The following is a 12936-nucleotide window of genomic DNA, read 5'->3' as shown; positions in this document are numbered from 1 at the left end:
ATACATACATACAACACTGACCTGTTGAGCAACAATGATCCATAATAATACGGTTTAAGGAGTATAGCAGAACAATGGATAAACATGATTTATATAACAGATATCAGGATGTGGTTATAAATAATACTGAATCTCAGTTGAAAGTAACGTGGCGTTCCACAAGGATCAGTCTTAAGACCAAAATGATTTACTCTTATATATAAATATATAAATGAGATTTTTGTCTGCATCAAGCGTACTAAAAAGTTTTGTGTTTGCTGATGATACACATGTATTTTGTACAGGAGAAGATATGTTGAAGGTTTGATTACAATAAGTTCATCTTTAAATGAAAATAAAACCATTTTTTCAGGTAATAGAAATGTTAAAAATGCAAAACTACATCAAAACGATGTTTATGAAGCTGAATTATTAGATGTCTACATTGGAAATCACATATTGAGTACAAAAGTGTCCAAATCAATACGCATACTATATAAAACTATGGACTCACTAAACAAAAACAGCGTTTAGTTGATATATTGTCCCTTGGTTATGCCATACCTAACATATTTGTGTCGTGGTGTGGGGAAATACACAAAAACTATTATAGATACATTAGTAAAATGACAAAAGACAGCTGTTAAAATTATTTAATAGTATAGGATATATTGATTAATTGATTTAACTAAAAACCTGAAAATTGCAGAATATTGTATTTATTAAAATACTGGAGATAATATTGTTACTAATAGTATTCAAGACTTTGAATTGAATAGTATTAGAATTGAATTTTCAAACTTTCATGTACTGTATAATGCATATTCAGACTTTTATTATATATACAGTATATTCAAAAGTTCATACAAATATATATATATATATATATATATATATATATATATATGAATGCTACTGATGAAAGGTATAAATTACCAGTGTGCAGAGGGAAAAGGAGGGGCTAAATTGCCTGTTTATTTCTTTTTTTCTTTTTTTTTATACAATTTGTATTTAAATTGTATCAATGTAGAATATTAATCAAAATAAATAAAGTCAATCAATCAATAATCTAAATTATCTGCACAAGTTTGAACTTGTGTGTAACTGTGTGTATGTGTTGTTGTGTGGCAGATGACGGGCACGACTCAGCAGAACAATAAGACCCCACAGGTCCACATCCCAGCAGCGTCTGCAGCAGGAAACGCTTCAGTCAGCGTGACCCTTGACCCCCAGGCCCAGCTCGAGTCTGACAAGAGGGCCGTGTACAGGTCAGTGCACGTTACTACACACACACACACGAGGTCGTTCTCTGCTGTTGGATCAACACATTAACGTCTCAGCTGGTTCTGCTTCTTCAGGTTTGAACATTTTCAACGTTTTGTTTTTGTGAACATTTCATTTCCGTTCCTGGAGAATATCTTTCACTTGTTTTACACCAGGGGCCAAATATGGACCAGTTTGACCTTAAGTGGGCCACAGATCTTAGGTTGGGAAAAAATGTTTAACATTAATAGTTTTCATTATTAGTTCAATTCACTGCAAAAAAAATATTGATTTTGTCACTATTTTTTACATAATTTAGAGGAATGTCGTAGAAATCTTTCCACAATTTGCAATTAAAAATGACTCCATTAATGTGATATAAACAAAGGAAACATGCAAACCTCTAGAAATATTGTACAGTTGGTGAATTTTAAATATCTACTACTGGATTATTTGGTCATTTACACAATAAGTCATGTTTTCTCGATGATTTTTCTCCTTTGGCCTGAATCAGATGCTCTAAAAGGCCAGATTTGGCCCCCGAGCCTTGAGTTTGACACATGATTTACAGAAACCAATGATTATTATATAAGACGTTCTGATGGCTTTGATTCCAATGACGACCACGGGCCTAAAACATCAAAGCATTTAAAATTAAACTGAGAAAAGACTTCCTTTCATTCTTCTTCTGTGTCATTTTTAAACACTTCCAATACATTCTCTCACTCATCAAAGGCAGCTTAGGTTCCACTGATCTGAATGTGTTGAGATCATGTAGATAATCATCCAGAGAACCTGTATAATCTGAACAAAGGGACTTTATTCAACGCCACATATAATCACAGCTGAGATCTAAAGACTTTCAGTGATTTTTGCCAAACACGAGCAAAGAAAAGCATTTTTGACTCAGATCACATTTGTAAAACATGGTTTATTTCTCTTTTCACGCCAACAGTCATTTTCAAAGGTAAGCATCACTTCTCAGACAGTCTAAGGCTGATCAGAACACACACACACACACACACACACACACACACACACACAGTGAGTCAGTGACACTGGGTTTAGATCAAAGCTAAAGATCAAAGCTAACAGCATGTTCACATCTTTACTGTGTGTTTGTATCAGTTGTGTTTCATTCTGAATGACATGGCTGCACTTTTGTGTTGATGAGTCATGTGAACAAATGTGCATGAAGAGCAATGGAAACAATATGCTCTAATTACACTTCTTTCTTTCCTCAGCCACAGATTAGGAATATTATCTTTACACACAATTATGAGATGCATACTTAAAGTATTTTTGTTTGATTTTGTACTGTGTTAAACCAGAATATTAACACTTGGACTCTGACCCTAAATAACTCACGTATTAAAGATAAATAAATTAATGGCATGAATACACACAAAGCATGAACATCGTTGGCAACATTTTTGTCTTTTCCTGAATTTATTGGGAATCATAAAACATAGAATATATCAGGTACAGTATATATCACACAGTGAAGTATGGTCTTTAGCTGTAACTGTGGGTAAAACCAACACTGCATATATTTGAGTGTGACCTTCGGACTCATAATTAAAATTATAATGTTAATCACCTTATGTCCTTATGTCCATGTTCATTAAATATGTTTTACTGTAAGTAACAGAAGTAAGGCCCTATAAATTCATTAAATCTTTTCCAAATTCTGTTTTCCACATTGATTTTTTAAATTCCATTTTGTTTATTTGACATATTTTAATTATTTTTACGAAAATATAAATTTTCAACTCCTGTGAGGAAGCAAATTAAACAAGAAAACATAGTCATCAACATCCCCCGCCATAGTGGTCATTTCCTAAATGTCCTAAATCTAAGAACTTATGTATATATAAGAAAATATTATCACATCAGAATATAAAATGACTAACTATCTTATTATGTTAAACTGATGGACGGAGCTCAAACCTACTGTATATCCTCCTTTACACTTTGTGACGGGACATAATAATAATAACTAGAACTGCAGGCAGTTATGAAAGGGGGCCAAGCCTTCCCGCACGACGCGGAGCCCATGGAAGTACGTCACAAACGATGACGGGCTTGGGGCGAGCGTCAGGACACAGGTCAACGTAGAACGTAACCCCTGTGATTGGAACTAGCGCCCCCTGTGGACACAACTGCTTTTCTGTGAACAAAAGAGGTTTACATTTGCATCTTTAACGTTTCCTGTTGTTTTTTTTTTAGAGCAACCAAAAGTTATTTTGACTGAAAAAGCTGTTAAATAATCTATAAATCTACTAAATGATCTATAAATCAGGCTGAATGTTTCACTCCAATAGAAAACAATGGGATGTTTACACGCAGTGGTGTGACATCATCAATCACATGATTTAAAGATGGAGGAACACAGGCTCTAAAACTGTAAAGTAGTCCTATATAACAATAATAATGTGTTTTGTTAGACATAGATCTACTAATAAGGACATTTAAAAGGTTTTAGGACACATATAAACAGTGGAAGGTCGTTAAAATTGATTAGGACGTCCCTCTTCAACCTGATCCAAGGACTTTTTAAGGCTTTCCATGGAAAAAAAAACACAATAAAATTCTTCCCCTCCTGCTCATCCCTGGAATATTGATGTTTCCCTATAATGAGATTTTATTATCTATTTATGAACTAAATTATTCATTATACAGATGCTTTTAATCAAACGGGGAGTATCTGTGGACCGCTAACAACTAGAGCTACATTTGTAGCTCAGCGTGAGACAGACCTGCAGCAGTGACGCTGCACAGCGTGTCGGGGGCTCCTCGGGGCCCCCCGCAGGTATCCGTCTGAGGGAGCGTGGGCCCCCGCGCTCCCACCTGAGGCGAGCCGATGTAAAGTCACCAGCTGATCCTCTGGGACTGGGGCTGCCTTTGATGTGAGATCACCCCCCCCCCCCCCACCTCCTGTTCACTTTGGGCTTTAAACACCGTGTTTCTCTCCTGTTCTACAGGAAGTAGAATAGAATGATAGAATCCGCCCGCGGTCCTCCTTTCTACCCAGAATACATTAGCACCACACACTAATGCAGGGGTTCTCAACACTGGGGTTGCCACCCACTTCCAGGGGGTCCTCAGATGCCTTTATGAAACAAAGAGTATTTTTTTAACAATTTAAGCCCATTTTTGCAGATTTTTTCCCTTTTTCTGTAAATAAACCAAATTCACCATATTTTAACCTATTTTCATCACTTTTTCTTTTTTTCTCCTTTTAATATTTTTTTGCTACTTTTCTCCCATTTCTGACATTTCTACATCACATTTTAATGTCTCTTCTGCACATTTTTTTCCACTTTCCAGACATGTTCATCACTTATAAACCATTTCTACCACTTTTACACCTAATGTCACATGTTGACCCATTATTGTCACTTTTAATCTATTTTCACCAGATTTCATGATTTTTTTGTGGCCAATTTAACCAGATTCACGTTTCATCATGTACATTATTTTCTAGTTTAAACTAATTGTTCAAATATTAACACTTTGAACCCTTTTTACCACTTTTTCTGTCAGTTTTTATCCATTCGAATTTGCAACTTTTAACCAATTTCTGTGTTTTTTAAAATCTCATTTCACCTCCTTTTCCACCATTTTTGGTCACTTTGAACCATTTTATTAGTGATTAAAACCATGATTTCCATCTTTAAGATGACTATAATAATAATAATAAACGTTCCTGGATAACAGTGGATATTATTCAGATAAATAAATAAATGTGGTTATCACAGATTCATAGAACAATGGACCATCATTTTACTGACTTTATGGATGGACCCCAAAAATCTCTCCTTTATTCCCCCTTATAGATGGTCCTGTCTCCACATGACTGTTCTTCAATGTTCATGTCTGTGTTCAACCACCTTCAGTGGGGGTCCCCACTCTCTGGAACCTTTATTTTGGAGGGTCCCCACTCTCTGGGACCTTTATTTTAGAGGGTCCCCGCTCTCTGGGACCTTTATTTTGGAGGGTCACGGCCTATAAAAGGTAGAGAACCACTGTTCTAATGAACTCCATAAAAACATGAATGTCTGATCATTTAATGAAACAGTTTTTTTCAACATTCTAAAGAACAGAGGAAGTGATGCACTGAGGGTTCAGAGTCGTGTCGGGGGCTTCATGGATTAAAGGAACAGCACGACATCATCATGCAAATTTTCCTTCTGTTGTCTGATAGTGAGCAGCACATTACGGCGTTTATTTTAACCAATTATAAGAGTCGAACCAACATTTTCATGTTATTTTCATGCATTTTGATTCCATGAACAGATAATCAACTATACTTACTGTATATATTTAGGAATGCATGGAAATGAAATGAGAAATGAGAAAACCAAAGTAATTATCATATTATCCCATTTCATTCATAGCTATAAATATGATCTAAACTCACTAAATTAAAACATTGCAGTTGTATGAAATATATCAATGCTTCAAAGAATTGATCAGTAAAAACGATTTAAATAGTTATTTATTTAACAATGCTCAATGTTTAACTTGACCCCATTCATGTGTACATTAAATATGATTGGCTATACTGTATGATCCATGATACACTTTTAAAGTTTTGTTACATTAAGGACTTTGAATCTACCCTTCAGTTTCATCCAGATGTTTTGGATCAAAGTGATCCTAATTCAACTAAAAATGTCTGAAAAACCCAAACTTCAGGTTTGATCTGGAACAAAACCAAGATTGGATTACGTGAAGTAATCTGATTACTTAATCTGTTTATTTTCTTTTGAACCATAGATCACACTGAGAGAGAACTTTACATTGTCTCTGCTCTGGTTCTGCAAAATAAAGGTCCCAGAGAGCGGGGACCCTCCAAAATAAAGGTCCCAGAGAGCAGGGACCCTCCAAAATAAAGGTCCCAGAGAGCAGGGACCCTCCAAAATAAAGGTCCCAGAGAGCAGGGACCCTCCAAAATAAAGGTCCCAGAGAGCTGGGACCCTCCAAAATAAAGGTCCCAGAGAGCGGGGACCCTCCAAAATAAAGGTCCCAGAGAGTGGGGACCCTCCAAAAATAAAGGTCCCATAGAGCTGGGACCCTCCAAAATAAAGGTCCCAGAGAGCGGGGACCCTCCAAAATAAAGGTCCCAGAGAGCAGGGACCCTCCAAAATAAAGGTCCCAGAGAGCTGGGACCCTCCAAAATAAAGGTCCCAGAGAGCGGGGACCCTCCAAAATAAAGGTCCCAGAGAGTGGGGACCCTCCAAAAATAAAGGTCCCATAGAGCGGGGACCCTCCAAAAATAAAGGTCCCAGAGAGCGGGGACCCTCCAAAATAAAGGTCCCAGAGAGCGGGGACCCTCCAAAACTAAAGGTCCCAGAGAGCGGGGACCCTCCAAAACTAAAGGTCCCAGAGAGCGGGGACCCTCCAAAATAAAGGTCCCAGAGAGTGGGGACCCTCCAAAAATAAAGGTCCCAGAGAGCGGGGACCCTCCAAAAATAAAGGTCCCAGAGAGCGGGGACCCTCCAAAATAAAGGTCCCAGAGAGCGGGGACCCTCCAAAACTAAAGGTCCCATAGAGCGGGGACCCTCCAAAAATAAAGGTCCCAGAGAGCGGGGACCCTCCAAAAATAAAGGTCCCAGAGAGCGGGGACCCTCCAAAAATAAAGGTCCCAGAGAGCGGGGACCCTCCAAAATAAAGGTCCCATAGAGCAGGGACCCTCCAAAATAAAGGTCCCAGAGAGCGGGGACCCTCCAAAACTAAAGGTCCCATAGAGCGGGGACCCTCCAAAATAAAGGTCCCATAGAGCAGGGACCCCCACTGTAGCTGAATGTGGTTGAACACAGACATGAACATTGAAGAACAGTCATGTGGAGACAGGACCATCTATAAGGGGGAATAAAGGAGAGATTTTTGGGGTCCACCTCCATCTTCCTGTTAAACAGATGATTGCAACACAACATTTGTAGCTGAGGATTATCATTTTTGTCCTATTTTCTTTTAATGTATTATTGTTTTTTAATCTATTTATTAGGGAACTCATGAACGTCAGAATTTTAACGTGTGAATGGATTTGTGCTGTTTTATTGTTTCTGCACTGGCACTTTCTCTGTAAATGAAGTTTCTAACAAATGATTAAGTTCATTTGATTAGATTTAAAATAAAATGGGTTCAAAGTGACCAAAAAAGGTAGAAACGTTGGTGAAATGGGATTTTAAAAACTACAGAAATTGGCTAAAAGTTGCAAATTAGGAGTGGACAAAAACAGACAGAAAAAGTGGTAAAAATGGGTTTAAACTGGCAAATAATAGGTATGAAATGTGCTTAAAAGGGACAATAATGGGTTAACATATTTAACATTAGGTGGAAAAGTGGTTGAAAGTGTTTTTTTCAACTCTGAAAATGAGAGTGGAACAATTTTGCAAAAATACATTAAAAAGAGCAAAAATATGGCAAGAAAAGAGATAAAAATAGGTCAAAATATGGCAAGTTTGGTGTAATTTTGAAATTTGCAAAATTGGGGTCAAATTGTTTAAAACATATTCTTAGTTTCTTGACGGTATCTGGTGACCCCTCCCAGTGTCTCTCAATCCCAGGGGTAAAAAAGGTTCAAAGTGTCAATTTTGGAACAATTACTTTAAACTAGTAAATAATGGACATGACAAATGGTGAATGTGGTTAAATTGGCAAAAACAATCATGAAATATGATGAAAAGAGGTTAAAAGTGACAATAATGGGTCAAAATATGTGACATTAGGTGTAAAAGTGGTAGAAATGGTTTATAAGTGATGAATTCATGTTGGGTGTGGGATACATATGTATGTGTATATACGTATATATGCATATGTGTGTATCCATAAAATGAAGAGTCCGTCCTTAAGACTGCTCTACTGTAAAGTGCCTTGAGATACCATTGGTTATGATTTGGTGCTATACAAATAAAGATTGATTGATTGATTGATTGATTGACATGTCTGGAAAGTGGAAAAAAATGTGTAGAAAAGTCATTAAAATATGATGTTGAAGTGTCAGAAATGGGAGAAATGTAGCAAAAATACATTAAAAAGAACCAAAATATGACAATAAAAAGTGATGAAAATAGGTTAAAATATGGAAAATTTGGTGTAGAAAAGGGTAAAAATGAACAAAAATGAGCTCAAATTGTTAAAAAAAATATTCTTAGTTTCTTGAGGGCATCTGGTGACCTCCTCCCCGTGTCTCACGACCCCAAATGGGTGCCAGTCCCCAAGGTTGAGAACCCTTGTACTAAAGTAGTGATGAAATGATAATAATCCCTCAAAGTCAGCGTCATCACAATATCCTGCATTTTTGGGTCTTTTTCGGCCAAAGCTTTTCTATGCATCACTATTTGTAATAAATGTAGTTTGTACCATTAAGTCTTTTCTTACTGTAGTCTTTCCTTGTCTTCTCAGTGACCTTTAGAGCAGACGATGGTTCGTATCATTTAGTTTTACAGCAGATATCTGCTGATGATCAGCGTTCTGATGGGATGCTAGAATAGCACGATGAGAGTTCTGAGGTCCTTTCCAGTGAAATGATGCTATGAAGGCTATAGAATGAGTGTGTTAATGTGTGTGTGATGGCCAGTTAAAAAGCTGTGATTAACTTTGTGCAGCATGTGCTGAGAGGAAATAACGAGTGACGGGGTCGTGGATTCTCCGTTATTAAAAAGAGACGACGCAGCGTTTTATAGAGAAAAAGTCCTTTTTTTTTTTTTTTTTGCCCTTCGAGGAACTAATGACTAAACACTCCTTGATCCCACGTTGTAAACACAATTAAATGTGAGTCTTTTCCTTCTCCCACAGTGAGAGAAATGATGTTAAAAGACAGAAATAGCAGCTCTACGCAGGGCTGTGGACTTTGAAAAGAGAAAAGCCAACAAGAATTAGCATCGCTGCCGTTTTCCTTTAATTATTCCTCTCAGGAAGTCTGTGTCGGCTTTAATGTTGCTTTTCACTAATTGCAGGAATGCCAACTTTATGAGGAGATGTGTGGTTTCCTCTCTGCCTCTGCCTTCTTTGTTATGAGCGCTGGAATGAATGTGTGATAGGGTAATTAGCCTAATGAGTTGTGGCATTTACTATAAAGATCCTTCTGGCTCGTCTGCATCTTATTAAGAAGCCTTTGTTTGTCAGGTTCTCTAGATTCAGCCTTCAATCAGACTCACTTTGGCTTTGGAAACACACTTTAACTACCTCTACAGCTGCTGTTTACACGTACAGTCAAACCTAGCCGTTACCACAGGGATGACCCTCACTAATGTCTATGCTATGGTTCACAGCAGTAACAAAGAAGGTTTTTGAACCTCAAACCTGCACATTATGGGCTCTATTCTTCCGTCTCCTGCAGGCGGTTTTTTACGCCTCTCTCCTGTTCGTATTCTCCGGTTCAGGCTCCTGACACGCCCACTGCGCGTAAATCAAACAAAAGTGCATAGTCTGTGAATGAAGGCGGTCTGAAGCAAGGGAGGCGGGGCCATGATGTCATTATTTTTGAGCTGTCTCGAAATTACGGAACATGGAATTTTACCAACGCTTGTGAATGTCATTGAAATCCGTGAAAATGATAAAGTTCACTTTTAATTTGAAACACCTTAGTTGATAAACAATGTAACTGGTTGATTTGATCAGATTATTAATCAGATTATTGATCAGATTATTGATCAGATTATTGATCAGATTATTGATCAGATTATTGCAGGGTGAGGATCGGACACATTTTTCTGTCCGAGTCTCATATTAACGTCAGATTAATGTTTGTTTGTGTGGAAAACCTGATTTTATTAACTTCTTACATTCCTGCATTCACACATGATCATCATCATCATCATCATCATCATCATCATCATCATCATCATCTGTCATTAGTGTGTATATGTGTGTTTTAAGAGTCATTTTGTGTATTTTACAGTTACTTTGTGTACATTTTATGCTGTTGTCATTTTGTGCATTTTAAAAAAAATCATTTTGTGTATTTTTCTGTCATTTTGTCAATTTTTGTTGTTATTTGTGTTCTTGTTGTAATTTTTTATTCCTGTAATTTTCTGAATGTTGGTGACTGTTTGTGCAAAGTAATAATTTTCTGTATTTATTTGGTTGTTTTGTGTGTTTTTCTGCCATTTTGTTTGCATTGTGTGTGTCTTTGGTGTCATGTTGTGTATTTCTGTCAATCTTTTGATGTTTTTGCAGTTACTTTGCTTTCATTTTGTGTTGTATGTTTGTCTGCTTTTTCCTTCCGACTTCTTGAGTTATAATTTTTAGAGGATTTGTTTTGGGGGCTGCATTAAATTTACTGAGGTCCGCATGTGGTCCGCGGGCCGCCTGTTGCCTATGGCTACCATAGCATGAAGAAAGGAGAATATCTATACAGGTAGCTTGTCTCATGCTAATGTTTTGCTTTAAGGCTGAATGTAATGCTTTGTTTTGAACGTTTACATGACATCACACTGTCAGTAGAACTTCAGAAACTCCAGAATTTATTTCTTTAATCCATCCTTTTTAAAAGAGTGCAGACTTGAGAACTTCTCGTGTTGTACTAAAGTGTAAAAATCTTTTAATTTGACGGGTCTGAGGACGTTTTGTCGTCTCCTCTGTGTTTATGCGTCTCCGTGATGCTCCATAAAGTCTGTTTATCTGACGCATTATTGTCTCCTCCACTGCTGTGATGCTTCTTCTGCTTCTGAGCCTTTCTTCACCTCCCGACGTGGCTTAAAAACAGGCGCGCACCTCGTTTTATTTCCAGGGTCAGCGTGTGTCGCCCTCCGACGCAGGAAACCCTTTTAAAGCTCAAGTGGTTTTATTGGCTGTTTTTCAGATAGTGATTTTCATGAGTTTCCTCACAGCCTGACTCTGGACCAGAGAGGAAGTCCAACATTTACCTTCTTTTCTCCCTTTAATAGTTGTGTTTTTTACAGAGGAAAGTTAGTAATCACCATTATCCTGGCTTGGCACAACAATGGCCTCCAGCAAACACAGAAGAAAACACATTTACACTTCACAGCTGTCGAGCAATACCCCGTGGAAAGAAGATTCCACTCAGACAGACTGATATTTTATCTTTATTGCTTTCAAACAAACTCTCGCTACGAGCACAATCGGCTCGTGTTCACGTATCTCAGCCTTATTCTTAAAAAGCATCTCGTATTGATTGGTTTATCAAAAGACATTATGTTCTGCACATATTATGGTGAGTTTTTATGTGTTGCCAGGTGACATCATTCACTCACTGCGACACACGTAACTTACGTTTGTTATTACAGTCACTAATCTTTGAGGTGGATTAACAATGAAAGTATACGAAGCAACTGTAGGACATCAACAGACTCATATAGTGATCATTAAACTTTTTATTTAGACTATTAAGGTAGTAATTAATGTGATGCTCTGTTCAGTGCCGTGGTTGTGATTAATAGTGAGTCCTAAAGCAATTCATACAACAGAACCTCAGATGTTTCTGATCATTAACTCTTTCCATGGTTGAGATTGATCTAAAAGCACTGATCAATGATCACATGACAAAATACTTTCTAATCATGTTCTGTGATTATGATACATAAGTATTTATAGTAGTCTATAAAGTCTAAAGTGGACTTTTGTTGAGCAATTTTACTTAAAGTTGATGGAAAATATCTATTTTTTTTATCAGATAAAGACATTTCACTGAACAGATCACGTTCATATCGCGTTGACCACGACCTCATCTGGACGTTCAACATTTCAACTGTTTTTCGTCACTTTTTATATGAAATTAAAACAGTTTTACACACACACACACACACACACGCGCGCATTGACACGTAGCGCGTGTGTGTGTGTGCTTTTGTTTATTACAAATCATTATTCAGTATTATCTACAGTCACAACTGTATTTTAATAACATTTATAAAGTATGCTCTTTAATCTTTTTAAGAAATAAAGTACATTTCTATCCTAAATTCTCAGTGATCAAGCTGACGTTAAATGACGTGTTAGTCTGAAGTTGAGAAGACGTCTGGTGTGTGGATGAAAACACACACACACATCATTAAAATGAAATATAGACATTACATTACTCCAAAAATAATGGTATTGTACTTTCTCACAGTATAAAACAGGTAATACATGTATTTTAATGCTGTTTTTAAACATTGTCATACCTAGTTATCATAAGATTATTAATTTGGTAAATAATTTATGGTTAGACAATGTTCCTTTAAAAAACGTTGCGGGTAAAACAATTCACATTTGTCATCAAACTTACATCATGCATGTGAATTGACCACATGCTGTGATTTTACATATCGGTACAGGAGGCGGCGGTGACGTAATGGTTAAGGAAACGCGTTGAAAAGCAGATTCATCTTTTTTGTGCTCAGACATCTTCTAAACTGTTGTTTCCATCCCGGACGTAAACACTCTGTTAATGACATTATCAGAGAAGTTTAGTGCATTGCATTGTGGGATGTTGAGTCCTGTGAACAGATCCATAGACGTGTTTTTTTTCCCTTCATTCTTTCTGTGATTTTTTTGTATTTCTTCACCAGACAAAGAGGAAAGTGATCCTAGTGTGTTCCTGGTGATACCACCTCACTTTGTGAGACATTCCATTTCCGGATCTTTCCTATAAATCCCAAAAGAAACAACCACCATTGTAGTGAAAACACCAGAAATATATTGGAAAGTCACATTTCCAGAGATTTTTTGGGGGGAAAACAC

The 12936-nt window shown here is 37.1% G+C and overlaps 1 protein-coding gene across 1 annotated transcript in view; it reads left to right on the top strand.

The window, feature by feature from the left end:
* Nucleotides 1-12936, top strand: part of LOC114475310 (homeobox protein PKNOX2-like) — a 126634-nt gene that overhangs the window by 83463 nt on the left and 30235 nt on the right. Inside the window, 2 exon segments of the mRNA XM_028466001.1 lie at nt 1111-1247; nt 2198-2209. Coding sequence (XP_028321802.1) covers nt 1111-1247; nt 2198-2209 — 149 coding nt within the window.

Source organism: Gouania willdenowi, chromosome 14, assembly GCF_900634775.1.
Source record: "Gouania willdenowi chromosome 14, fGouWil2.1, whole genome shotgun sequence".
NCBI lineage: Eukaryota > Metazoa > Chordata > Actinopteri > Blenniiformes > Gobiesocidae > Gouania > Gouania willdenowi.
This window is presented reverse-complemented; position numbering and strand designations above follow the sequence as displayed.